The following is a 27,838-nucleotide window of genomic DNA, read 5'->3' as shown; positions in this document are numbered from 1 at the left end:
GCAGTTTTTGGTACTTAAATTTAAATATTGTAATGGTAAAAATTTTATTAATTTTAATATGAAATTTGTTTGAGTGATGAATAAGAAATTAATTAAAGATTTGGTGCTAGGGGGGGGGGGGGGGTTGAACCCCTAAAACCGCCCCCTGGCTATGCCCCTGTTCTTTACCATAGACCCTGACCAATTCCTTTTCTAAAAGTGTGTGTATGTGTGAACTCGCCACTGGTGAGTCACAATGTCAAACCAAAAATACAAATGGGCCATCATGTTATGAAATCTGCTTGCAGAGTGCCCACCTCCGCCATTTGTGCGCAACGCAGTCATCACGATGGAGAGACACAAGGATGCCAACGACCACTACCGCAAAGGTTCCGTCGCCACGTACAGCTGCGGGGGAGACTTTGTCCTCACCCCGGCCAGCAGCAGCGTCAGGATATGCAAGGACGGAGTGTGGACCGGGACGCAGGGAACTTGCGGTAAGAACACCGGCGCTACCTCTAGTGTATCCTGGCATTCATTTCAATTTGTTGGGAAAGAAGGAAACTGAACTAAGATGACCTGGACCACACAATAGGAGTTGTGGACGCTTTTGCGTATTTTGTTATCATGATGGTCATTTTTTTTTTACAGTCTAATTAACTTTATATTTTATACCTGTATAGTAATTCAATTTTTTGACACTGGTCTTAATTATTGTGCAATATTGAGTTGGTGAATCCCACATATATATTGAGCGGGGTTTAACTAGTGCAGTGTAGGGATAATCTAGGAATAACAGTGAAATCTGAAATGATGCAATCCTTCTATAGTTAATGTTTCAATGACATTGCATGGTTAAAACCCAACTGCCACAGAGAAATTTCAAAAGATTTCATGTTATGGTTAAAGATATACATGCACAAGACACAGAGGTGAAAATGTTATTAGTGGTAGCAGGTTTATTGACCTTTATCGTCATCGTCTCCAGGAAAAGGCAGTTTCCTTTTTTTTTTTTTTTAATTTCTAGTCTCGGTTGTTGTGTTTTTTACATTCTCTAAAGGCCTTGCTGTTGACAAGATGTCGAGCCCAAGCAGAAGGAAAACTAAAATGAAAGTACTGTGATCAGGACCGGTGCAAGGTAAATTGGCGCCCTAGGCGAAAAACCTTAATTCCCCCCCTCCGCGGGGCAAAAAAAAATTTCCTTGCCTCAAAATACATCATGTAAGCCTAAGATTTTGTCAACAATCAAATGTAAGCAGGGTTGCGTTTTTTTTACTTTTTTACTTATTACAATTACAAATCATAAACAGGTCGCCGTGGACTTTAAATAATTACTTATATGAATATGAACATTCCAAACTGTTAGCAAAAATCCATTTTCGTCTAGTTTCGGTAATCGTCAAACATGTTACATCAGCTGTTGTGTGTCGTGCTGCGCCGCCCCCCAGCTACTTGGCGCCCTAGGCGGTTGCCTGGTTCGCCTGCGTGGACGCGCCGGCCCCGACTGTGATGTTCAGGGGCTGCACCTCGTGTGTTCCAGTGGCGTACGGATGCCCGGCCCCGCCGGAGATCGCAGACGGCTACTACGTGCTGGAGCACGTGTTCAACCCGGGCCAGCCCGACGGCTCGGCCGGCGCCGTCAAGGCGGCCGTGAACCAGCGCGCGCACTACATGTGCAACCTCGGCTACGCCCTCGAGACGGAGGCCTCGGGCTCGGCCACGCTGCAGTGCATCGAGAGCGGGGACTGGTCGCCGCGCATCCCTCCGCAGTGCTCCAAGATCCTGTCAGGTGAACACGCGCGCGTCTCGGGGCAGTCTCTCTTGTTCCCGGATCCACGTTACCTCCCAGGCGTTCGTTGCAGATTATGGGCTGGTCAAGGATGTTCATGACGGAGTGGTGGTTGTGCAGTGGTGAGGCGTCGATCTTGCATTCTAGTCCCGACCCGACCATCCTGATTTCGTTTTTCCACCTGGTGTGCCGAAATCACCCCATTGGGATACTGACAACAGATCACGCACATTGCCAACTCCTGTATGAATATTCTTGATTTGTGTCGCGTGTTGCCATCTTTAATAACCTCGTTGTCGACAAACCATGTAGTTCAACACCATACACAAACTTTTCTCTTAAAAAATTATTGGTTAAGAATAAATCATGATTATGTAAAGTTGGTTGTTAGTTGTACAGGATGTCCATAAAAGAATGTCCCAGTTTTAGTGGTATATTATAACAGTTTAATTTGGACTATGTACAGCAAATTATACATCAAATTGAAGGTAAACGAACTTAGTTTTTCTTACAAATGTTCACTATTTGCACCTTTAGTTATACAGCACTCATCCAATCTGAAGTCCAATTCTTCCCACATTTTGGTTAATGCATCCGAAGTAATGGAAGCAATAGCCTTTTCAGTTCTTTGTCTCAACTTTGGCAAGTAATAAGGTAGCGGTGGAACGTAGACACAATGTTTTATAAAATCACATAGCGTTATGTCAGGTGAACGTGGAGATCAGTGAAAAAGATCTCTGTCTTCTCAGCCATTACTACCAAGCCAACAGTCAGGGGCTTCAATGTTCAACAACTCTCGTACAAAGGAAACGCACATTGACCTGAAATTACAGATTCATTCGTAGCTGATTCCAGGACATAAAAGCTTTACGCTCAGTAGTCGCCATTTTGCGTGGGTGGTGCTAAAAGCGAGAAGAAAACAAAGCAGTACACATGCATGCGCTTATCTAAAACTGTTTTGATTTACTCTTTAATAGCGACTTTGAACCAATACTCTATAACCTGTAAGGCTTACAGTTGATACTATTTAAATTTATAACTGGGGCATTCTTTTATGGACATATAGTATTTTATGTACATTTTACTATTTCTCTTGGAATCTTTTCCTTTACTTCATACATTGCTGTAGTTTTACCATAATCAATATCTCATGTAATTGGTTTTGCAATTGTGAATCTAGCTGTTTGTTTTATTATCTGCAAAAAGCAGTATCTTATAGGGCACATTAAATATTCATTCATTTCTTTCTGAATATAACATAATATACATACTAGAATGTTCAAATTTTTTTTATATATACTGAGTTTATTTCTGTAGCAGTATTATTATTTCAATGTAACTGGAAAACAAAACATAGTTTTTTCTTCTAATTACTTTAATCATTTTTTATTCTTATTAAAGAACTTACTAAATTTCGTCCTAAGTTTTGCCCTCTGTTAAAAGATATTTAAAAAATGGTGTTTGCAGACGTAAAACATCCTTGTACAGTAAATCCAACTTATTAAAATTTCCAGAAATAGTATGTTAAAAAAATTTAGCACTTGACCTATTAATACATAATTTTGTCCTATTAATAAATTTTCCCGGTGAAAAAGTTAAAATTCCTAAGTACCTTCTGGACAGGGATTTTCTGCAAAACCCAAAAATAGAATAATAGTTAGTCGTACGTGCAAAAAAGCAAGAAACTTAACATAAATAATATAAATGTACATACGTATCTGCTCATAGAATACTGACCATACACTATACATAGGGACACCTGTATTTCGCGAATACATTTCGTGTCAAGGTATTTCACAAAATACTGTAGCTTTTCTCCCGTGGTTATCGGCCGAGGTCGGTGAGAGGTGTCGTCCCGCTCTTGACGGGGCCAATGTGAATGTGGTCACCGTACTGCTGCAGCCCTCACAATTTGCCATGGCTCTTAGAAAAAGCTGCAGTGTTTTGTGAAATACCTTGACGTGAAATGAAATCGCGAAATACAGGTGTCTAGTTATGATGTCCTAGTAGTGAATGGAGTGTACTAGGCAATATGGCACCATGATATTTATTTGTTTACTTCCGCAGTATTTTACGGTAGGGAAAATTTTTTTCCCTCAAGTGAAAAAAAAAAAAAAAGAGAAGATACTTCCAAAAGCCAGAGATTGAACACCGTTAATAATTTTCACCATAAATTTACGAAAACGCAGATCACACTCATCTTGGGATCTTCGAAAATTTACGGATACGAGGTTTAATAACTTTGAACATATCAATCCACGAAAAAAAATCTTGGTGTAAGAGCAAAACATTCAAACACACTCCTGCAAACACACTCTTGTTTATTCTACGTGTGTGTTTACCCCTAAAAAAATACTCAGATGTCAAAATACGGCCTAGTTTCTACGAAGATTGAGATGCCAGAAATTACGAAGACCTCTACCAAAAATAGACTAACAGTTAGTCAGATGTGCAAAAGCAAGAAACTTAAGACTTAACATGAATGTGCATAACTGCCCGTAGGACTGACCGTACACTCACTCTACGCACCGTGAGATGCTGACAGACGATGACTCTCGAGTGTCATGCGGCTACATATCTGCCCGTAGGATACTGACCGTGCACTCACTCTATGCCCTAATGTGTAGACCAACGCTAAATAAACCACCCAAAACAGTGGTTGAGCCTTCAGATTTATTAACAGATTACGGTGAACAGACAAATATCTTACAGCTGTGTACAGTTATTAAATTACTCCTTTACATGTTCTAACATACACCCTATTGGTCCTTTCAATTTACAATACTAGGCCTCTGGATCTTAATGCCTGGTACGTGTTTAACTGGTCCGTCCCCACCTTCAACTTGGAGTTGTGGTTGTGTCTGGTTTCAGCTGTGAAACCCTGGCTGCTCCTGTCCACCCGGGGTCGGCCTTCGTCTCCCAAGCGGCGCTTCCCGACGATAGCTAACAAGCAACCGCCACTATGGGGCTCCGCCACCATCCGTTCCCCGCAACCTTCGGCCTCCACTTCCCAGAGACGAATTGTCCTAACACCTCGCCCGCCACTATCTGGCCGCCAGGCGCGCATGCGCACGAGCTGCCTAGCTCTCTTGCGCGCACCTGGTGTGACGTCACTCGGCGCAGGTGTCTAAACGGACTTGTCCGTTTCAACTCTACGCGCCCCGTGTTACAGACGAGGATGACACTCGGGTGTCGTGCAGCTACATATCTGCCTGTAGGATACTGACCGTGCACTCACTCTACGCGCCCCGTGTTACAGACGAGGATGATGCTCGGGTGTTGTGCGGCTACATATCTGCCTGTAGGATACTGACCGTGCACTCACGCTACTGTGCCGTGTGTTACAGACGAGGATGACGCTCGGGTGTCGTGCGGCGCCCCGCAGCTGGGGCCGCACACTTCCGCCACCACGCTGGCCGGGCTGCGCACCTCGGACGGGCGGGCGCTTCCCGGCACGGAGCTGGAGCTGAACTGCCGCGAGGGCCACCGCGACGCCCGGGACTCCTGCCCGCCCACCGCCCCGCCCACCGTGCTGCGCTGCGTGGAGGGCCGCTGGCAGGGCTCTGCCCCGCGCTGCGGTGGGTGCCCGAGACACCCTGATATCCGCCGTGGCATTGCTCCAGTTCCCGCACACTCTCTTGTGGCTTCCTGCGGGCCGGGAGCTGGGGATAACTCTTCGGTTCAATGCCTGACCGTCAACGACACAGGATTTTTATTTTTTACCTTACACATTTTAGTCTTAATACCGCATTTTTGCGTGTATAGGCCCCACGCGTGTACAGGCCGCACCATAGATTTAAAAATAAAAAACTTGTGTACAGGCCGCACAGGAATTTTAAGCGCTGGAGTGTTCATTATCGCCATCGGTAATAGGTGGCAACTGCGCGCTCCCATGAAGCGACTGTAGGCCGCGCGTACTCTTGGCAACGCTGCAGTTACATGTGTTGTGCAGCACGATCTTGGCGCGTGACCTTGCTAGCTAGTCGCCTAGCCTGCGCCATATTGATTAGCCTGTTGCTTCAGATCATCACTTGCGTGCGTTGCCTACAACCTTTCTCGGTCAAAACAAGTTCTTACACGTGAAAATGGGTAAAGTACGTGCAGTGTACAGTGCTAAATTTAAACTACAAGTAGTTAGTTACGCGTTAGAACACGGATAAAGGGCAGCTGCCCGAAAATTCAGTGTCGATGAAAATAATTTTATATTTTCGTGGTCACTTGTTTTTGTTTACTTTGTTTATGGTGGGAATATGGAAATATTTGTTTACTTTGCACAAGGGCGGTAACATTGAAATGTTGCAACATTGCGAGGGCATTTTGCCGACGTATTTTGTCGAACAGTTGCCAAGTTCAATAATAAAAGTAAAATTTTATGCATACAGTTAATTTTCATACGTTTAATGCTGTTTTATGCTGGTATCGGGCCTTTGGTGTTACTTTATTGTCATAGAAAATTGTTTCCTAGGTTAAAAAAGAAGTAAATAAATAAGTTGAGTGTATAGGCCGCACCCTAACTTTTTATCTAAAATTTAAGTAAAAAATGTGCGGCCTATACACGCAAAAATACGGTATATATAAATCCAGTGTCCTGATGTTTGTTTCCAGTGAACTCTTCACCAAGTCAACCGATTTCGATGAAAATTGGCATTTATGTGTAATATTTTCCAAGATAGGATAGTTTTTATTTCGATTAATGGTCATAATAATTTATAATTAATAATAAATAATAAATAACCGATCACCATGGGTAAACAAAAAATCATAGATCATAAACATACAAACAGTAATTGTGTGACATGTCTCTATGTCCAACACACTGTCGTATAGCTCTATCCAGTTTGCCTTAACTCGCAGACAATAAAGCTCCATCTGTTTAGCCCGGGCAACGCCGGGTATTGCAGCTAGTATTTTATAATTAATAGTGATACAGACTCACTTTGAACAATTTTTTGGTATTCAATTTGACTGCGGGAATATTTTTAGCATTCATTTTGATATTCGCTTAGAATCACATTTAATTTGGCATTCATTGTTTACGACAGAGGTAGCTATAGGGCTGTATCAATTTGAATATGGATTCATCAAAATCAGTTGAAATTTCTACATCGGTATCGGAAAAATTGTACCAGTAACCTCACAATTACGTGAACTGAAAATCATCCAGTTGGTGGCTCCGAAATGTAAAATAGAAGTCTATTTTTAGTTTTCAATTTGGTTGAAATAATCGTACGTATGGTTTTGAAGCACTGAAATAAACGTGTAACTTCTGTTAAAACAGCTTTTTTTTTTTTGCTTCAATTCCAGATTTTCGTGGTGGGTATCTGTTTACTCTTGTTGATTTCAGCTGAAGTTGAGTTAAGTTTTTAAGCTGCCATTTTAGTGTGCATTAAAAAAGATTGAAAAAAAGAAATGTTATTTTATTAATACTAGGCATAGGAGAATCAGATACCCAAATACCATTAATATTTGGTATTTCATAGATTTAATGTTCGAGGAAAAAGAAGTGATAAAATTTTTTATTCTGAATCTACCACCAGTTATAATGATCTGAGACTGTTTAGCATATCAGAAAACACAAGAGGACATTGTTTCCATCATAAACATGTAAATTAATTTTCATTTTAAAATTAAAAGTTAATAGTTTGAAATTTTTCTTAAAATTTAAATGACTATGTCTTACTATATTGTTTCATTTCTGACTCGTTAAATCTATGTTTAATTTGAGGTGCTTTTATAATAACCAGATTCAAGTACTGGTATTAAGGAAAAGTGTATTCCACCCAAGTGTATTCACTTGTTGGATTCCAATGGCAGTTTTGGTTAGAGTGGGATGGGGTGGTGTGTTGGTTGCAGTGGAAGTGAACGGCTGCGTGTCCCCCACCAACATCCCGAACGGCGTCTTGTTCGGGCAGTCGATGGACGGCCGCTACCAGATCAACGAGCAGGTGGCCTACACGTGCGCGCCGGGCTACGTGCTGTTTGGCAACCCTGTGCTGTCGTGCGGCTCCAGCGGCTGCTGGGAGCCAGCGATGCTGCCCGAGTGCCGGGCCGAGGTGTTCGGTGAGCCCCCCCCTTCGCCCCGTTCCCCTAGGGCTGGACCGCTCTGGATGCTTCCCCCCATTAACCATCAAAGTATATCATTGGTCGTTCATGGAATCATTGGTGTTATTTACCGTGTTTAATCGCATAATTGTCGCACGCGCGTAATCTTCGCATCCATATTTTAGGCTGTCGAAATTGGGATAAAAAAACTTCTCGCGTAAACGTCGCATGATGTTTTTGGTCCCGCTAGTAGATGCAGAGCGCTTTGTGTAGGTATCTTTTCCGTATAAAACGATATATTTTAAAGTAGAAATATAATATTTATTCGGTCATTACCACTTACTTAATAATTTAACGGAAAAATACGAAGTTGTTTGACGTGTAAATTTTCTTATAAAGACGTTTTTAAACGTTATTTCCTTTATCTGATTGTCTGCGTTGCAGCGGCGTACCGCTTATAAAAATGTAGCCAGCGCATCATTCATGTTTGGTTATGTTGCTTCCCGTATAGAGCGCGAGCACGTAGTCGAATATCGATATCTCGCCGAGTGCATACAACGCGTGCTCTCTGTACGGAGCCGAGTTAACTACATTTGATATCCCACATTGTTTCGTGGCAAGTGTGTACTACGACACGTTAGTTTCACGTCAGATTCAAGTGGCTTGCGTTCGCGTCGGAGTTTTTGGTTTTTCTATTTAAAGTTGAAGAAAGGTTTTTGTTTAAGGAATTATTAATATAGATTGTTTGGCGTGCTCTTGTATGCTCCACCTTTTCTTTTTAAATGAACGTACTTCCCACGAACGGGTTTTGTTTTTACGAATAACTTTACCTAGCGGAAAAAAATTTTTTCCGCGCAATCGTCGCACCCCTAATTTTCAAACTTGATTTTAGAATAAAATGTGCGACGATTGTACGGGAAAACACGGTGAACGTTCCGTTTGTGACGTTGTTTTTCCGAGGAAGAGCTGGGGGTTTCGGAAGGGCAGTGACCGGACCTTGGTGGGTGTTGCAGTGAGTGCCGGCTACATCTCGAGCAGCTCCCTGCTGGTGTCGCTGGTGACGGCTCTGGGCGTGATGCTGGTCCTGCTGGGCGTGTGCCTGGTGGTGGTGTGCCGGCGCCGGCAGCGACCCTGGCACCACCGCCCCGGCGGAGCGGCTGCCATGCCGTGCCAGCGCTCCCGCCCCCGCCCCCGCCCCGTGGTCTCCTCCCCCTCCGCCGCCGGGGCCCCCTCCCCCTCGGGCACCGCCCTGCACGACCCCGACCGCGTGGCGCTCATCGCCTGCGCCGACGGCGTGCTGCTGGGCGAGGTGAGGGTCAGGAAACTTTTATCGAATTTCGAAAAAAGTTTCTGAAATTTCACTAGTGATGATAATTCCAGGGGGAAAATATGTCATGAACTTGTTTTCGTATTGTAGTGCATGGTCATGTGTACTATAAAATGTGGCACGTTCCCAAGGTCTGTTTTCTTTTCATATTTTTTGTGTAAAAAAAGAAATAAAAAAATGTTGAAGCAGATCTCGATCAGCTGGTGGATGGTTGGGGGCTGGATTTTTTTTTTTCATTTTTTATAAGACAGTTGCAAAACCTGTAATTTGTTTTCAACATTAGTCGAGGAAAATTTTTTTGTACAGTTGTACTTCCAATTTTCTAAATTCTAGGCTGTCAGATGTAGAGTGAAAGTATAATTTTACTTTTTCTTTTCCTATAGAGTTTGGAAAATTTTGACTTATATTATTAAAACTCAATGTAATGAATGCTGTAAATAATGTTTTGATAATACAGACTATTGCTGCAAGTGTTTTAAAAAAAGGGTGGAAATTAAAAAAATATATCATAAAATCCATTCCTTTTACACTGTTAAATCCATTCCTTTTTATTGTAAAACCTAAAAATATTATCTACAACTTTAAAACTCCTTTAAAACTTCATTACTATAAAAAGTGCAAACAATGCAGTAAGTGATGTATATTATGAATGATGATGATAAACAGTTCAGACCTCTTATTGTTGAAGCATTTTTATTTTTATTTGTAGAAAATAAATAGTTATTCTATATTATCCCCCTATTTGTTTCCAATCCCTCTTGCCTGAAAGAGTTTTCCTGGACTATCTGGCACTGTTGCAGTCGGTGCTGCCGAGCTACGAGGAGGCGGTCAGAGAGCGGTCGGGGTCCAGCAACCCTTCGCTGCTGGCGTGCCGGGCTCACCGCCCCCACTGGGCAGCTCTGGGGACCGGGCGCCGGCCGCGGCCGGCCGGGGACCAGGTCTACATCACCCGCCAGTCCTCCAGGTGAGGTTGCTGCTGCCCGCAGCTGTGGAGCCCTGCCGGCTTTATCCGGCATGTCCCGTACCACGGATCATTCAACGTCAGTGTAGTTTAAAGGTACTGTTTGATGTTGTGTATCAATAATGGCAGACCTGCCAACTCTCACGATTTTGGTGTGAGGCTCACGATTTTATGGTCCATCTCACGCCCTCACTCCAAAATAGTGTTTCCTCACGATTTTTGGGGTCCCAAGATTTTGTTTGTAAAAGTTACAAAACAAGTTTTACGAAAGCTTACAGTAACTAGTTTCCATCAATACTCGAGTCACGTAAAGGAAGCAATTTTGCGTTTTGTAGCGTGTGCCGTGCTGATTTTTCTATCTCGCATAGTGGAAGAGGAGACATTGTGAAACATGTCTCTACAAAAAAACACAACTAACACGTAAAGTGTATTGCTTCCAATAAAAAAAATTAATTTTGCTGTGAACAGTGTTAATAGTGTTACATGAGCAGAACATTATTTTACATCTTTTTTAGTTGCGGCCCTGCATGATCACTACACGACAGCGCTAAATTATGTTCAACTAAATAAAATCTGCAACCTATAATTTGTTGAAATAAATTTTGAAGCAGAGACCATGTAACATATGTACAGGTATGTCACTTAAATTTAAAGATTCTCATTTGTTGTTTTTTATATCTAACCTGTATTTATGGGCCTAAAATTTTTTATCGAGGACTTCATGATTTTTTAAATTTGAATGTTGGCAGGTCTGTAATGGTGATAGACAGACTGTACTGGCAGAAGAGGGTCATGGCAGGGGAGGATTGAAACCGGTTTTGAAGGGTAGCGGACAGAGGGGTGTGGTGAAGCGGGAGCGGCAGGGCTCTCGAGGGGTCAGTGTGCTTGTAGGCTCTGTGCGTGACTGTGCATGCAGAGATATGGTGCCCAGTAAATATTACAGTAAACAATGTTGTCTCATCATTTCACAGCCCTGCATTATAGTAAGCTTGCAACATTTTGGATTATTTAACGTCAATGTAGATTAAAGGTACAATGGCATCTAAGAAAAGTTGTAATAAAGTGCTTTATGAAAAATACAGAGGAGTCTTGGCCTTCTTAATTCTTACAAAATTTTACCTTGAAATGTGAAATGCGTATTTGTGGAAACAATAAACACTACTGAAATTAAAAATTGACAATGATGAGAAAAACTGAGTGAACTAAAAATGCCAGCAGCGTAGTTACGCAACCTGGCGGTCAAGGTAAACAGCTGGAATCCACCTGAAAATAATCCGAATGCGATCGGTTTGATTGGTGTCGAATTGCAGAACACGTTGAACCATAAAATGCTGTATTACCCTCTTTTATCGCATAATCGTCGCACGCGCATAATTGTCGCACCAATATTTTAGGGCGTCAAAATTGTATATTAAAAAAAAACCTTTCGCGTAAACGTCGCATGATGTTTTTTGTCCCGCTATTAGATTCTGAGCGCTTTGTGTAGGTATCTTTTTCGTATTTATTCTGAAGTTACCTCTTATTTAATTAATGGAAATACGAAGTTGTCTGACGTGTAAATTTTCTTTTAAAGACGTTTTTAAACGTTATTTCCTTTATCTGATTGTCTGCTTTGCTTATAAAAATGTAGCGAGCGCATCATTCATGTTTGGTTATGTTGCTTCCCGTATAGAGCGCGCACACGTAGTTGAATATCGATATCTCGCCGATTGCATGCAACGTGCGCTTTATGTTGAGTGCCGAGTTAACTACATTTGATGGCCCGCACTCTTTTGTGGTAAGTGTGTACTGCGACGATAATTATGCGTTAGTTCAGGCTGGCATTTACATTTTATTTTTTATTTAATGTTATAGAAAGGTTTTTGTTGCATGAGATATTAATTTAAATTGTTTGGCGTGCTCTTGTATACTCCACTTTTAAATAAATGTACTTTCCATGAATGGGTTATGTTTTTATGATTAACTTTACCTAACAAAAAAAATTTTTCTTTGCATAAACGTTGCACCCCTACTTTTCAAACTTGATTTTAGTATAAAAAGTGTGATGATTATGCGATAATACATGGTAGATACCATATTTACCCGATTAAGCTTCACCCCTTTAATATTTAGACCATATACACAAATATTTAGAATAAGCGTTATGCTTAAATTTTTGAAACAGAACTTGTAACCATATTTCCAGTTTCTATTACATGAATATTTATTGTGAACTAGTAATTATTGAAAATTATAAAGTCCCTTAAAGGTTTTTGGTATAACTAATATCATTATTGGTACTGGTGTTGATGTCTGCCAATTATTTTTTTCAGCACTTTTTATTGTTTCCACAAAAGTACTATTAGAAGTATCAACATATCCAGAAAAAAATCATAAGTTAAATGGTAGTGGCAATAGCTTCCAAATAAACAAAGTTGGCTTGTTTATGAAAACATGCATGAAAATGACTGTGTTGTTGATATTTTGTGGTTAGTGATGGTATAGCGTTTTTTTTTTGCTGATAAACGTGTATATTACATGTAATTTGCAGCTAGTATATCATTGAAACTATTTTCCATCATATTTAACTATGCAGCATTGCCATGCAACATTGTGAGGTTTCGAATAAGCCACATACATACCATGCTTTATCAACACACATTTTTACAAAAAAAATTGTACTCGGTATATTGTGGTGATTAATGGTACCTTTCGCTTGACGCTTGCCCGCCCTCCCTATATTAAATATCACGTTACTTTACGTTATAATTAAACCCAAAACGAGTTTTAATAAGCTCAGAAGCAATTCAGGGAAAAAGGTATTTTGGCAATAGGCCTACTCACGTAATGTGCGGCGACGAATCTGTGCGACGTCGTAGGTTATAAACAAAGCGACGAACAATAGAATAATTCATTAAAGCAACCAACCATCTTCGTCCTTTATTTTTTATGTTGGTATAACCACGCATATTAACGTACTTCAGAATATATTAGTAAATATGGACGAGTTATGTAAACAATGTATATTTTTCTTTTGTCACAGCTAAATATGTACATTGGGACGCCATCTTGTGACCGGCGATCTACCAACTATATTTATATTTTATAAAAGTATATAATTAAGTTGTAAAAGCAAGTTTAAATACTTTTTAATACATAGGATTTAATATTAGAGATGTACGAACCTGCAAATTTTTAAGTCGAGTCGAGTCGAATTTTACAATAATTATTTCGAGTCGATTCGAGTCGAGTTTGTAGATCATAAATTCAAGTCGAGTCGATTCGAGTCTGAATTTTTATTTGAATCTTTGACACTTAAGTCGAGCTTGAATATTTGCACTTTATTGCTAAGAGTCCTTAGATGTATGTCTTGTTATATCATGGCCCACTTAATCAAATATATTTAAAATACAAGTATTAATACAAATAATTCATTTAGGTTAAATTCTTAACTGATATAATACAATTCAATAATTGCGGTTTAGAGCATAGAATAAAAGTATTTTCGGAATTTTTAAATTTTATTTAACAAATATCGCCCAACTGTGAAAATTAAAAAATTCGATATCTCCTAAAGTATTTGGAATTTCTTATATCCGCCGGCTTTAATGAAAAGAGGAATTTAAAGAGCATATAATAAAAGTATTTTCAGATTTAAACATTTTTTTTTTTTCGAAAATACCGCTCAACTACATATTTACCTTATTTTGAACCGAACGAGTTATCTGCGGCCTGTAGCATTCACGAGTCAATAAAAAACATTGAATATAATTTAGACTTGTTGGCGCGAAGGTTAGGGTTTCACACAATCATTAGAACATTTTTGAAAACTTTCACTTATGGGAAGTGTAAGGCCGTGCTACAACTGGCGCAACATTACAATAAACGTTCCCATAACAAATATAATACATTTAAAGATTATTGCTACAACACTAACGCCGTTATGTTGCCGGCCAATCGCAAGCTGGCACTTCCAACCAATACATGCTTTTGTATTTGTATTGAATAGTTACACTTTATAAAATACTTTATACTTCATAATTAATTTTAACTTGCCACTTAACTTGGATAGCAAACAATTATACAAAACGCAATTTCGCCGAACGTAATATTGTAAACAAACACGGAAAAAAAATCATGTTCGCCAACCAATACTTCCTAAAATTAGTCGAGCAAAGTTTTTTTAAATGCCATTTCGTGATTGGTGGCGTATCAGTCGCAAACATGCGCACAAATATAACGCTACCGTTAATTTATTATTGTAACGTTGCGCCGATTGTAGCACGGATTTACTAAAAAAAAGTAATATTTCTGCCGATATTATGATTATAAAATTTAATTCGTGTTTTGTTTATTAAAAATGTGTTCGTCTTCTTTGCTATGTGGTTACACATGTTAAGTTGGCAATATGTAAAACTAAAATATAAATAATATAGCCGATTGTCGTCATTGTTGGTAAGTACGTGTTTCGGTCGTACGTACGTAATTTTTAGTGTCGGCCGAAGTCACGTAAGGAGATATTAAGAATTTATTGTAATTCAATTTTATTATATTTTATCATCGAGTTTTACCCAAATTTCCTTTCGAGTTTCGCCCCGCCGAGTAAAATAAACTCGAATTCCGAGCCGAGCCGAGCTGATGCTACTCGCTCGACTCGACTCGAATTTTCGAGTCTCGGCCCATCACTATTTAATATATATATATATATATATATATATATATATATATATATATATATATATACATACATATACATATAATTATTTATGTCAAGTTTATCTTTTCTTTTTAATTATTACTATCTAGTTTATACTTCCACCACCAGGGCAGGGAAATTTTGGCGAGATTTATGCGTGTGCATCTCATCCCTTCCAAAGAGGAGTTAGTTAGCCCCTCCCTTCTTTTTCTTCGTTCCCGCGCATTTCTCCCTATATAAAGGCGAGGTCATCCACTTGAAGTGAGTTGATCGGCCCGACGGCCAGTGAGGCTGGATTCCGCCCACTGACCATAGGACGATCATAGGGGGAGCAGCAGAACGACTGGCTATCCGTTTTCTGCTGCTCGCACCCCTCCTTCGCGAGTCAGGCCATCCGAGGACCTATCTCGGCCTGTGGAATTTGTCCCCCCTCCCTCCCCCTTTCTTGACGATAGGGTGTACTGTGTATAAATTCTGTGTATGTAGTGAAAGCGGACGCAGGCGACCAATGGAACTGTTTGGACATTCAGGTCAATAAAAGTTCTGTGTAAAATACGGACATTTTTCAATGAATAGTTTAGTCCCATCCCTCACCCCACTAGCTATTCGCCTTCACCAGCCAACTGCGAATCCTGCCGCAAGACCAGCTCGACCTTCTCTACAGGATACCTGGCAGTCACTCAAGAGGGCTCGGTGCGAGACGGATCAACAGCAGACCGCACTTCCGAGCATCCGTGCATCCACCGTCAAGAGAATGTGAATCCTGCCTCAAGACCAGTTCGACCTTCTCCACCCCTGTCTACCCCTGTAAACAGGATACCTGGCTCTCACCCAAGAGGGCTCGGTGCGAGAGAGGAGGAGGATCACGCTGTAGTTACGCTTCAGCTGCCTTAACTAAAAAAAAAAAAATATTTACTGCATTTAACATGAGTTGTTTTTAAAACAGTCAGAAGTTTATCTTGAGTTCTGTACATGTGAGACATACTAGTGTATGTATTCAAAACCTATAAAATGAAAATTTAGTATACGTGTGTGTGCAGCATACTTTATATTTAACTGCGATAATGTTTCACTAATATCATTTGTTGGAAGAAGGTACGGTCACCATTTTTTTTTGCCCTCACTGGGTTTTAACTGAGAACTCCGAACTCCGTGCCGTAAAAGTATGATTTTTAAAAATTTTTTATTAAAATTTTATTATTTAATTTTTTTATAAATTTTAATTTTTTTTCCATTAAAATCGGGTAATAAATAAAGATTTTAAAGATGGCGGCCGTAACGGAAATTGCAATGGTGACGACATTATCCATGATGACATCAGAGGCTTATCGGAGGCTGTAGACATGGATGCTTAAGCCTATATATGGACATTTATAGCCTGTGGTATTTTTATGGACTAAAAACGGGAAATTTTCTCTTGAAACGGGAATTTTTCCCTCAAAAAGAGAATTTTTTAATTTATCAAATTTTTTGAGATTTTTTGGCGGAATTTTTTTCCAAAAAAAAAATTGAAATTTTGGCTATTTTTGAGGAATTTCGGGCAAATTTTGAAGGTTAAATTTCAAGGTCAAGGTCAAGGTCACAACCATCCAAGATGGCCGCTGTGACGTCACAATACAAGTGGCGTCGACAATCTTCAATCCACACCCTGGACCCTGCGCCAGCTCCGTCATTTACATACTACATTTACATTGACTACATATTCAAATCGTCTAACTGTAGTTGTAGACGAGGCTGCACTGTGCTTGCAGCACGTCGCACTCTGCGTCGCTGCGCAGCGGCTCGGCGGGGGACTCGATGGGGTCGACGGACACGATGGCGCCCAGCGACGTCTCCACCAACGTCACGCTCGACACGGTGTCGTCGCACACGTGCAGCAGCGGCTCGCAGACCGCGTCGTGCCGCGCCATCTGCGGCAGCCTCGCCTCCTTCGACACCAGCTCCGTGCTCAACACGGAGGGTGAGCGCTCGCCGGACTGTACCTATACCTCGCAGTTCATGGGGGCCCGCCTCGTCAGGGGTGTGTGTGTGTGCGTCAGTGAGGCGGGATGATGAGCGCGACGCTCGCTGGTGATTCTAGCGCGCTGTCCCCTCTATGGACTGGCGTGCAGTCTTCTCGTTGTCACAGGATAGCTGTGAAATTTGAGCGGTGACCATAACATTATACGTATCAGTGGCATAGCCAGGATATGTGTATGGGGGTGATAAGAAGCATGCCCCCTTCCCCCCCCCCCCCCCCCCGTATAAAAGCGGGGGGTCCGGGGGTCCTCCTCAAGGAAAATTTGGATTTTAAGGTGTAAAATAGTGCTATTTTAGCAGTTTTCGGTCCTTAAATTTAAATATTGTAATGGTAATTTTTTTTATTAATTTTAATATGAAATTTGTTTGAGTGATGAATAAGAAATTAATTAAAGATTTTGTGCTAAGGGGGGGGGGGGGTTTGAACCCCTAAACCCCCCTCCCCCCCTGGCTACGCCCCTGCGCTGTATTGCGGAGAAATTTAGATAAAGGTGTAATGCAAGTCCCTTAAGTGCTTTCAAGAATCTGTACCGGTTGTTTTACGCCTAAAAATTACTCTGAAAACATGCGTTTTAGCCATTTCAACTCCTCTAAAAATACAGTTTAATAACCTAATCAGAAATCAAAAGTACTTTTCGGCCCTCAGCGAACTCTTAAATGCTTTTCTTAAGCAGACCCCACTCGGATATCTTCAGTAGTTTTGGAATCGCGTTGTTTTATCCTGAAGCTCTGCGCACCGTGTGTGTGCCCGGGTAGGCGGAGCCTTTAATGGGGTGTTGAAGTATCAAACTGTAACTAGTTCAAGTTCAAATTAATTACAGTAAATCTCTCTCTCTCTCTTAACCCGTCATTGGTCGCTTTGTAAAATGTTACACCAGTGGTCGCGCATGAGCATTTTGCTCACAGACTTTATTTTACGATTAGAGGCGTGCTTAACCACTTTTAAAAGGCCAAATATTTTTACTTATTGTAAATGAAACAACTCTGCTTGTTTAAATTATATTTTATATTATTATCACATAATTTTTAAAATTTTTATTACATAAATCATCATCTTAATAAACTACTTGGCTGTATAGTGAGTTTCCTTTGTCCGGCCTACGAATACATCAACAATAAATGCAGAAGTGTTGGAAGCAACAGAAAATCACACATTATTCACAATTTCATCATTTTCTAGCACAAAAATTATTAAATCTACTGAGTCTTTTGAGGGCACACTAATTTATGTTATACATTTGAGACTATGACTAATAGAACACACATTATGCAATAGAGAATTTCTACATCAAAATTAACTGCTTTCATGGAAATTTACATTTTCTAACACCTAACTTTATTAGGATTTTTCAACATTATCTTGGTCAAAGTTTTGATCATTGGCAGCTGCTTGGTTTTCAGGTAGTAACCTCTCCGGCAACCATGGTGGAACTTCTGTAAATACAAAGCACAGAATATATATTACATTACTGAAAATTCTAGTGAAAAATAAAATAGAAACATAAAACTATGGAAAGACTACAATTACATATCTTCCTCTGGAATTCCTAAGTGCTTTTCCAAAATTATAAAAATTTTTCTCACTTCTATCCAAATTCAGATTTTCAGCTTCCGTATTCCAAATTAATTTCTTATTTTATACGAAAATCAACAATTTTGTGACAAAATGTTAATATTTACTATAATTGATGTTTTATGTAATATATGTTTTTTTTTTGTATTTTCAAAAAAATATTGATAATTATAACACAACTTACCTGTTATGGAACATTCAGCGATTTGTTGAAAAGCCAAAGCCACAATTTTCTTCCCCCGATTCATTTCAATAAGTAATACCACGAAACATTAGATTTAGTCTCACGAGAATATATTCCACGACTAAACACAGCACTTTGCAAACCGAACAGTCGTCACAAGTGTAGCAACGCGACTGGTCGCACTGTGAGCAAACTGCTCATGCAACGTGCATGCCTGTAAGCGATATCTTATATCAAGGCCAAGTATCAGTTACATCCTGTCAGCCACCTGGTGACTTAATAAGGAAGGTTCAAAACTCAGCTAGAAAAAAGGACACCTCCAAGCAGCAATAAAAACAATAACAGTAAAACAATATTTCTGAGGGTGAGCAAAATGCTCATAGCGCGACCAATGACGAGTTAAGAAATATCATTTAAGAAAATTTATTGCATAGTAAGTTTTAAAAAAATGTTTAGTGGATCTGTAAATACATACAGTTTTACCCTTTTAATAAAATATTTCCTTGTAAAGAAGTTTTAATTTCTAAGCACCTTGAGAAACTTATTAATAAATATATATATACAAGTATCCAAATCGCTTTGTCAAAAACGTAGTAATCTGCAAACTTGCGTAAAGCAAAGCAAAATGACACATTGGTGCTACTATCACTACAACTTGAAGCCTCTAAATTCAAATGCGGCCCTAGTCCTGTGTTCATGCAGACTTGTGAACTTGTTCTTTAATTCCCAGTGATTTTTTTGTGAGCTGTTTATTCCAAAAGTGTTTAGATAATCGTGGTTGTATTCTTAGAATATCTTCCAGTTAGTCTAGACACTCTGTTAACAACTGTTTAGTGTTTCGTTGCAGTAGACAAGATGTTCAAATAAAATGCTTGTTCTAATTATTCAGTAAAACTCTCTTAAGATGTTCCTGCATATTACGTTTTCCCATTTGTAATGTTTAAATAAATATTCCCTTGATCACTTCCATATATCCCTATGTTAATCCAATTCAAAACATTTGCATTTGTAGATGCTTCCTGCATGTAATGTTTGCCATTTCAAGATTAAAATAATGTAATAAAGTACAGTCTGCTGCATTCCACGTATTATTGCGATAGACTCCCTGTAGGTGTTTTGCACCTTGGCTACCGATTGTGGTCATAACACCTAGATTTGGATTCTAGGTGCTCATTCTGATTCAAATTCGATAATCGTATTCGAGGAAATTAGGATCTAGACCATCATTACTAAAAATTATAATTTGCAATTATATATTTTGCAAGAATGTGTTACTTTCTTTTCTTCCAGTTAACAAGTCCAGTACCATGAAATCCTCATTACAACCGGCCTGAAAAAAAAAAAAAAACTTTTTAGTACTTTATAAGGATAGTACTTTAAACTGAACTGTTTCTACATGTATATCATTTTGTTGGCACCTGGAAAATATGTACTTTAAAGTGAGAAATCATTTATAGTGAGGTACAAGCCTTAGTGCCGCATGTTTGGTCCTGGGACAATGGGCTGCCCTTGAAGCACGGGCGTCATTACTCGCTTGATCCTGCAGGTGTGCCGCTGCTGGAGGAAAACGAGCTGGAGGACGGAGTGACAATGGCGACCCCTCGTCGCATGTACGAGCAGGCTCCGGACGCCGCCTCCTTCAAGTACCGCCGGGCGTCCCCTGATCTTGCCTGATACATGCGCTACAGCTGCCGGCTGGAGTTGACGCCGGTGCCTCTGTCCTACGTGGACGAATCAATACGGGTGTGAAGCATCACGCGTAGCTGCAGGGGTGTGCTAGATGGAGAGGTAAACTTGCACTGTGCGCACTTGTGGACCTTGAGTTGCGATTTGGGTCTTCGTGTAGAAGTAGTCGTTTGGAACTAGTGTGTTTATGTTTGCCGTACCTCTCTGTCTTCCGTACAAATTTCTCACGAAATGAAATTGATCAGGTAAAATCGCTCTGAATGGTTGGAACCAAATATAATGCGGTAATAACTCTTTCACTGTGTGGGATGCAGTAATCCCACATATGTTGAGGTTAACAAAGTGGAGCATTTTCACAAAACTGCCAGTTGTATAAACTGCAACTACATTTCAGTAGTGAATTTTAAAGTGCGTAGGTAAGTTGGTTTTCTTTGATATGATTTCAATTATAATTTCCCATGTAATTAATTAATAATTTTTTTTTTGTGCTTGGAAATAAATATTTGCAGTTAGAGCAAGATCATGTATGTGCAATATATAAATTTATTATGTCTTGCAATACCATTTGCAAGACACTTGTGTTACTAGCCATGCTTGGCTGATGTGAATGTATAGTTTTATCAGTGTTAAACATTTTTTCGTAAAGATATTTGATGTAACATTCCAGTTTTAGTAGGTGTTTAAGTTATTTCTCTGAACTGTGTCTAAATGTGGTGTGGCTGTTTTTGCTTGAGATTTTACAACATTCAGAAAGTTTTGAACTCTCAATGTTTGAATAGGAGAGTTGTGCAGACATCAACAAAAGATGGTGTGAACCACTTTAAAATTCTCAATTTGTGCCATATAATAGTGTTAGTGATATAAACTATGTTTTAGTACATAAATTGGTGTGTGATGAAGTAGTTTTCATTGATATGGTGAGTTATTTATTTGAGGAAAAGTGATCTGTTTTAAAATAAAAACCAGCACACTTTTTTTTTCTTTTCTCATGGTCTTGTTGTGGGATGGCTGTAGGTTCTGTTTTCATTACTGGTGACAAGTGTACAACTGTCTGAAATACAGAAGCCGTTTTCAATTTATGAAATGTTTTATGTGGTTCTGATACATCCTAATCCAGTTGTGTTTTAAGTATCTGATTTTAGCCTCGTGATCAGAAACCCATACAAGTTATTCTTAAAGGATCCGCCTAGCGACGTATGGTATTACCGTATTAGTGATGTGAAGTAAGTGCGATCCATGCTGGTGTTTCTAGTGCGATAACGCCTCTTAAATGCAAGGTTCTGAAATAGAGTGCAGACTTTATGTCATGCATGAGATTTGAGTGTTAATGAAAAAGTTTTATGGGAGAGAAATTAATGTTTATTGCAAGTGCCTTTATTGCTTTCAAGAATCTCAACTAAGAGTTTTGTATTAAATGTAATTCTGAAAACACCACCTTTATTTTTGGCCAATTTCATATCATTCCTACCTCAATATATTCTTAAATGCTTTTCGTGAACTATTTGCATTTTCTTGAGCAGTTCTGAAGCTCTGCATACTGCCTGTGTGCACCGTTAGGCAGGGCCCTTATGGGGGCTGCCCTACTGGGCATATCAGCTCTAAAAGCATGAGAGCACTAAGGGTGACATTGGCACGTGCATCTCCCACTTCTTCACCTCTACATGCAACAGGATGTCCACATTCTGGAAAATAAGGGAAAAGTTAGGGAAGTTGTAATTTGTCAGGAAAAGTGAGGAAATTTACATGAAATCCTGTAGAAGTCAGGGCAATTTCCCAGTGATAGTAGTTTGAGGGGAAAATATTAATCTCCAATCTACCATCATCCAGCCTGAAAGCAATTTTTTTTTTCAGATGGGTTTTTAGTGCGTAATCACCAGTCAATTCATACGCACATTAAAATTGTGGAAACTGGGCTTTCTTTATATCTTTTAAAAAAATTTGCATAATGGTAAATTAGTTTTTAAAAGTCTAGGAAATTGTATTACAGATATGTGTGGTCATCCTGTGTGAGGAATTTTAGTGGTAATCTTAACCTGTATGTTGGTGTACTAGTTTCAATACCATGAACCAAATATTTTGTACCAGTATCGATACTCGTCCATGAAAACACCAGTTTTAGCTTTTTTTTTTTTTTTTTTTTTCCAAAATATCTGTTTGAAATGTAATGCATTTCATATTCAGACACCTTGAATAAATATTGAGCAATTTGTAAATGGTGCATTAATACCCAGTGTGCTCTGCACACCATGTGGCAACCTTGCCAGGTAGCCACTGTAAATGTTTGGCATTAATGACCTATTGCTGAGAACCCGCTTTTGATTTTGATAGTTATTTCAGTGTTCGTTGGCCACTGTATTTTTGATGCAGTACCAAGATGAATTTGTTTTAATATTATTCGCACACCTAGATTTTTATGAGATTTTTGATTTAGTAATTTTGATTTTATCTCACGAACGGTTAGAAAAGTAAAAGACATAATTGTGGTGCGTACTAAAGAAAATGCACGAGGGTCATTTCTAAATTTACAGGGTAGTTGTGAAATAAGCGAGTTTGTGGAGTCATTGAGGGTGCCGAGTTGTGTGATAGCACACCTGGTGCCAAGGCAGAGTACAAAGTGTTTAGTGGAGCATGAATTACGTAGGACTTGTAAACACAATGCACTGAGTGTACCTTAAAGAGTGATGAAGTATGTACTTGTTCCTTGCAGCTTTTTTTTTTTTTTTACCTATTCAACTATTCATCTTTTTTTTGTTGTTATACTGATTAATTTTTTTAACGAGTACTCAAGTGGCATAGCTAGAGTTTTGGTTCCGGTGGTACAAGTCAAGTGTGAAAGAAGAGGTTTAATTATGTTGTACAGTGAATACTACAGAAATACTGAACAGTAGGCCTGTGCTTATATCATTTTTTTAAATTTATAATCGGATACGAATACAAATATAAAATTATTTTGAAAACAAATATCAAATTCAAATAGTAAGAATTAGAATTCCACTAAAAAAATATTTTCATGTCATGTAGTAACTTCTGGAAAATTACACAAATAATACTAAATTTATAGATGGGTTAAGGTAGCTACAATAATTATAAGTAAAAAGTTTGTTTAAGTATTTAAATTTTGTAATAATTTTTTTTTAATATGCATCTCACCTAATAATCTAACCTAACTTAACCTAACCAACCACCCAACTTTTAATTTCAGTTCCCATTTGCTTTATTTTCCACAACCTGCTACTCTGCATATTGATCCAGAAAATTGTTGTGAACCGCAAAATGTTGCAATTTATTTTATAAAAAACTGTAATTTTTTTTAATGTTGTATTTCTAAGTTAATGATTGAATCAGCTCATATGTACATATTTAAACTCTAAATATTAAAGAGTTTTCTTCGTTAACAACCACCAGGTAAATTGTATTTTAGTTCAGTAATATTTTAAAAACAATTTTTGCTATTATAGTCTGGAATCTGAAACTATTATTTACCTTTTTTTATGTATATTTGAGTTGTGTCTGTTTTATCATAGATTAATACAGCAAGTAAGCTGCTACTGTATTACATGGTGCTATATTGATTGTGACTGTTGATTTATATGGCGTTGAAACTATCACAATTACTTCTTTTAATGCTTTTTGTCAATCTCCGTTCCTGATAGTGATCACTTTGAACCCCACAATTTTAAAAAATTCTAAATACTAAACGTTACTGGCCATAGCTGTAAATGTGAAACTACCACATATATGTTATGAAAATATATATATAAAAACATTTATTGGGTTATGTATGTTTAGCTTGAATAAAGTTGGTTACTTGAAAAATCTTAAAAAGGCTTTCCATTTGCTTTTCAATGCTTAGTATTAGTTTTATGATTTCCTTTATATTTTTGTTGAATTTTATTATGTATAGAGCCTAATTAGTTTTTTTTTTAAATTCAAACCTGTATTTTATAAAAATAAGTGTGTAATACAACTGCGTCGAGAACAATATTCACAATTTAATTTTACTGCATAAATATTTTAAATATTTGATTTGAAATTTGTTTTGCAGGAAAAAAAAACTAGTATCTGCTAGGCTTAGTTTTATCTGGTTATGTTATTATGGACAAATTTTGTTCATAAAATATGCAGAAGTAGTTTTAAAGAAAAAAAATAAAATGCAATTTCTGCATTAATAAATTGAATGATGTTAAAGTTAAGAAAGGAATTGTTTGGTTTTAAGACTGTCTTTGGGGGGGATACTGCCTCTAATGATATCTATACTCATTGTTAGCAGCAGTAAAGAATTTGTGTGAATGGGTTGAAAATAAGTTTTTAGGTAGTTGTAGCTGGGAAATACTCATACCCTAGAAATAGCTGTTAAGTTTATTGGAAATATATAAAAATGTGTTTTTAAAAGCCACACTATAAGACAGCGAACAGTTACACTTGTATGTAGTTTTACTACTGAGTAGTGTTGTATTATGTAGTTATGTAGTTCTAAATGTACTGTACATGTAGTTATAATTTTAGGCAGCATTTTTTTAGTTGAGTGGTTTCGTACTTCGTCTTTTGAAATTAGACCATTGGCAGGTAGTTGATGTTGATATTATGACAATATACCAAAATTTAAATATGTGTCTGTATAGTAAAATACATCACTTTTAGTAGAATATTTAACTGTTGCAACTTTATGATTTTTTACTATTGTATTTTATTGTCATATATCTGTATTTTAATGTATAAAATACAGTTTTCATAATTTGTATCAATTAATGCTGTAGTTCATATATGTACATGTTTCCATAGGAAATGTGAATGAAAGATGTAGTGTATGTATATACCAATGTACTATACTAAGTTATTATTTTTTTTGTAACTGGTTGTAATTCTTACTATATTATTATGCTGCCTATTTTTTTGAACCAAATTATTATTATTATTATTATTAGCGAAGTTTATTAATGGCAATATAGTTTTCAGTAGAATGTATTTTTTGTTAAAGCTATTTGTTGTTTTATTTTATAGATATAAAATACATGTTTTTGAAGTAACTTTATAACATGTGAGTTCAGTGCTAAAAATTATATTTTTTGATTTCTACAGTTTAATTTGCTTGAAACTTTGTATTTTTTAAATTAGCTCTATTTCAGTGTACAATGTGAATCCTATTGATAAATTTGTATTCTCCTGCAGAGTTTTAAAGCTACTTTAAAAATATTGTTCATATGTAACTGTTTGCGAAATGAGATCCTAGTTGAGCCTTTGTTTGTTGCAATATTATTTGGTTAGTTAGTTTTCATTGTTATAAATAAAGCTCATTAATCATTTTCTTACATATATGGAATTACTTAGCATGAGTCTGTTTTTCATGAAGTTTATTTCTTCATGTATGTGAATATTATTGTATATTTTACATTAAATAAATCTAATTATGGTCAGGATTAAATTACTTTTTGTTTGTGTAGGTACCTGCAAATTACACAGGTGCTATTAAGCATTCCTAATGTTTTATTATTGGTTATGTAAACTTTTCTAGTCAAAAAAAACTTTTTGAAATAGGTTCATAAGGTTTCTTTAACTTTGTGTCATGTTTCCAGATGCAGCTTTACAAATTTTTGTACATGAAATTGAGTAATTTCTAACTATAATATTTGTTTATAACTAAAGCAAGCGGACTTTGATATAGTTAAACTTATTTTATATATCATGTAATAAATATTTTGGTTTAGCTTGGTAAAATGTAATCTTGTAATTAATGTAAGAGAAAATTATTTCAGTAAATATTTTTCAATCAAACTACTAGTACTTGTTTGGTCAATAGTGAAGAGATAAGTCTATTCATAAATTTTAACTGTTTTACTATCAAACATTAGTCCTTAGCAGTTAATGAATGGTTAGATATAAAGTTAAAATGCAACATAAAAATAGACAATGTTGTGTAAAAGATGACTGTTATCTAGTCCAATTAAGGAAAAGTTTTGATTTTTTTTCATTTACTGGCAGCCATTTTTGGAGTTAAATCTCATTTATGTATGTTAATGATAAAATAGGTTATGAATTTTTTTGTTATAATTGGTTTTATTTTACAACTGATCAATACTCTGAATGTACTGGGAATTGAAATAAATTATTTTCAGTAACTGTAATTTAGATAAATAAACCTATTAGACTTGAGTGCTATTGTCTCATTTTAAGATACAAGCAAAGTTTACTTGGTCTTGTTTATTCTTCACTAGGCATTGATTTTCATATAGAATTTAAGCTACAGTATTTATATTTATTATTTTATTAGGAACTCGTGTTAGTCTATACAAAGTAACATACATTAGCTCAATGCCAAACAAAATCGTAATAGCACCATGCATGTGTTTTTTTTTTTTAGTTACAATACTGGGACCAGAATAATGTTAATATAAACTGTTACTGTAAGAGTGAAAATGCATGTTTGACCGGATCTGTAAAAAAAGGGAATGATTTAAAAAGTATTTAGTCTGTGCTAAAGAGACATCTGAACGAGTTTGGCCTGAATACTGTCTGATGCATTGCAGATGTTTGACGTAAATTTTTAAGAATTAGGGCAGTGGTCTTCAACTCACGAACATTTTAGCATCCATAATTTTTCTGACAGCACTTGCAAGTACAATCCCAATTCAAAAATCAAATTGGATCCGATGGTGTACGACTGTCTCGAGAGCACATCTAAATGAAAGTATGTACTTGGTTTTTTGTATTTACAAATATTGTAGCCCCCGCCCCACATAAGGGAGCGACGGGAACAAAAATAAAATACATTGGCCTTATGGAGAAATCTAATAATATGGGGGTTTCCGCAAAAGTTAAAAATGGGTCTTTTACCATGTGCTCCCCCCCATAAATGGGGGGGGGGGGGGGTTCCATAAAGCTTTTGAAGCAATCTCCCCCGGAGCCCTTTTGATTGAGGGTGGGATTCACCCCCTCAGATTTCCCTGGGTGGAGATATAATTAAAAGCGAAACTAACTAAATTAACTTGGATTTTACCTAGACCCACCGAAAAAGGCACTTTGCCTCTCTGCCCTTCTCTACCCTCAAGAGGCCCATCTCACTTCAATACAAAAGTCCTCTTCAAGATTCAATAATTTTAGGAATTTTTTTAAACTTCTTTGTTTGCAGGTTGTTGTTCTCTATTACGATATTGGTTCAAACTTACTCATCGGTGAAAACAAAAGCTCGTATGTGTTTTGGATAAGTGTCCTGGTAAGGCATGGATATAAACTTTTGTTGGTATTATCGGTCATAAATTATGTCAATTTGGTCAAGTATTTTTCAAATAAAGAGTAATTAGTAATAGCTTAGCAAACAATTTTATATAAAAGAAACTACTATAAAAATATAGCTTTGCTTATGGTTGGCTGAATGGAAGAGTTAATACTAAATAGTTGTCGAGTTTAATAGGTTTTGTTGAAAAAAAAATTATTTCTATTATGAATTTTTGTTAAATATTTTTTTGGGTGATATTAGGTACTGTATATTTGATTGTACAGATAACTATGGTTATAGATCTATATGAAAGAAATAACTAACTTAAATAATTTTAAAAATCTAAGCTAGTCTTTCAATACTCGCCAGTGACATTCAAACATCTTCAGG

The 27,838-nt window shown here is 37.6% G+C and overlaps 1 protein-coding gene across 3 annotated transcripts in view; it reads left to right on the top strand.

Annotated features, from left to right (window-relative positions):
• LOC134539405 (sushi, von Willebrand factor type A, EGF and pentraxin domain-containing protein 1-like) overlaps window positions 1-26,385 on the top strand; it is a 28,878-nt gene extending 2,493 nt beyond the window's left edge. The window contains exons 3-11 of one of the 3 annotated variants that reach the window (XM_063381410.1): window positions 288-476; window positions 1,520-1,768; window positions 5,116-5,346; window positions 7,622-7,828; window positions 8,824-9,119; window positions 9,938-10,101; window positions 15,438-15,617; window positions 16,525-16,733; window positions 20,096-26,385. In XM_063381410.1, coding sequence (XP_063237480.1) covers window positions 288-476; window positions 1,520-1,768; window positions 5,116-5,346; window positions 7,622-7,828; window positions 8,824-9,119; window positions 9,938-10,101; window positions 15,438-15,617; window positions 16,525-16,733; window positions 20,096-20,223 — 1,853 coding nt within the window. In that variant the 3' untranslated portion in view covers window positions 20,224-26,385. Of the gene's footprint in view, window positions 1-287; window positions 477-1,519; window positions 1,769-5,115; window positions 5,347-7,621; window positions 7,829-8,823; window positions 9,120-9,937; window positions 10,102-15,437; window positions 15,644-16,524; window positions 16,734-20,095 lie in introns of all 3 variants that reach the window. The other 2 variants (XM_063381411.1, XM_063381412.1) reach the window with 2 other exon arrangements.
• The last annotated feature ends 1,453 nt before the right edge of the window (window positions 26,386-27,838 follow it).

The sequence above is a fragment of the Bacillus rossius genome, chromosome 15 (assembly GCF_032445375.1).
Source record: "Bacillus rossius redtenbacheri isolate Brsri chromosome 15, Brsri_v3, whole genome shotgun sequence".
Lineage (NCBI taxonomy): Eukaryota > Metazoa > Arthropoda > Insecta > Phasmatodea > Bacillidae > Bacillus > Bacillus rossius.
The sequence above is the reverse complement of the archived record's forward strand: the minus strand, read 5'-3'. Positions and strand labels throughout refer to the sequence as shown.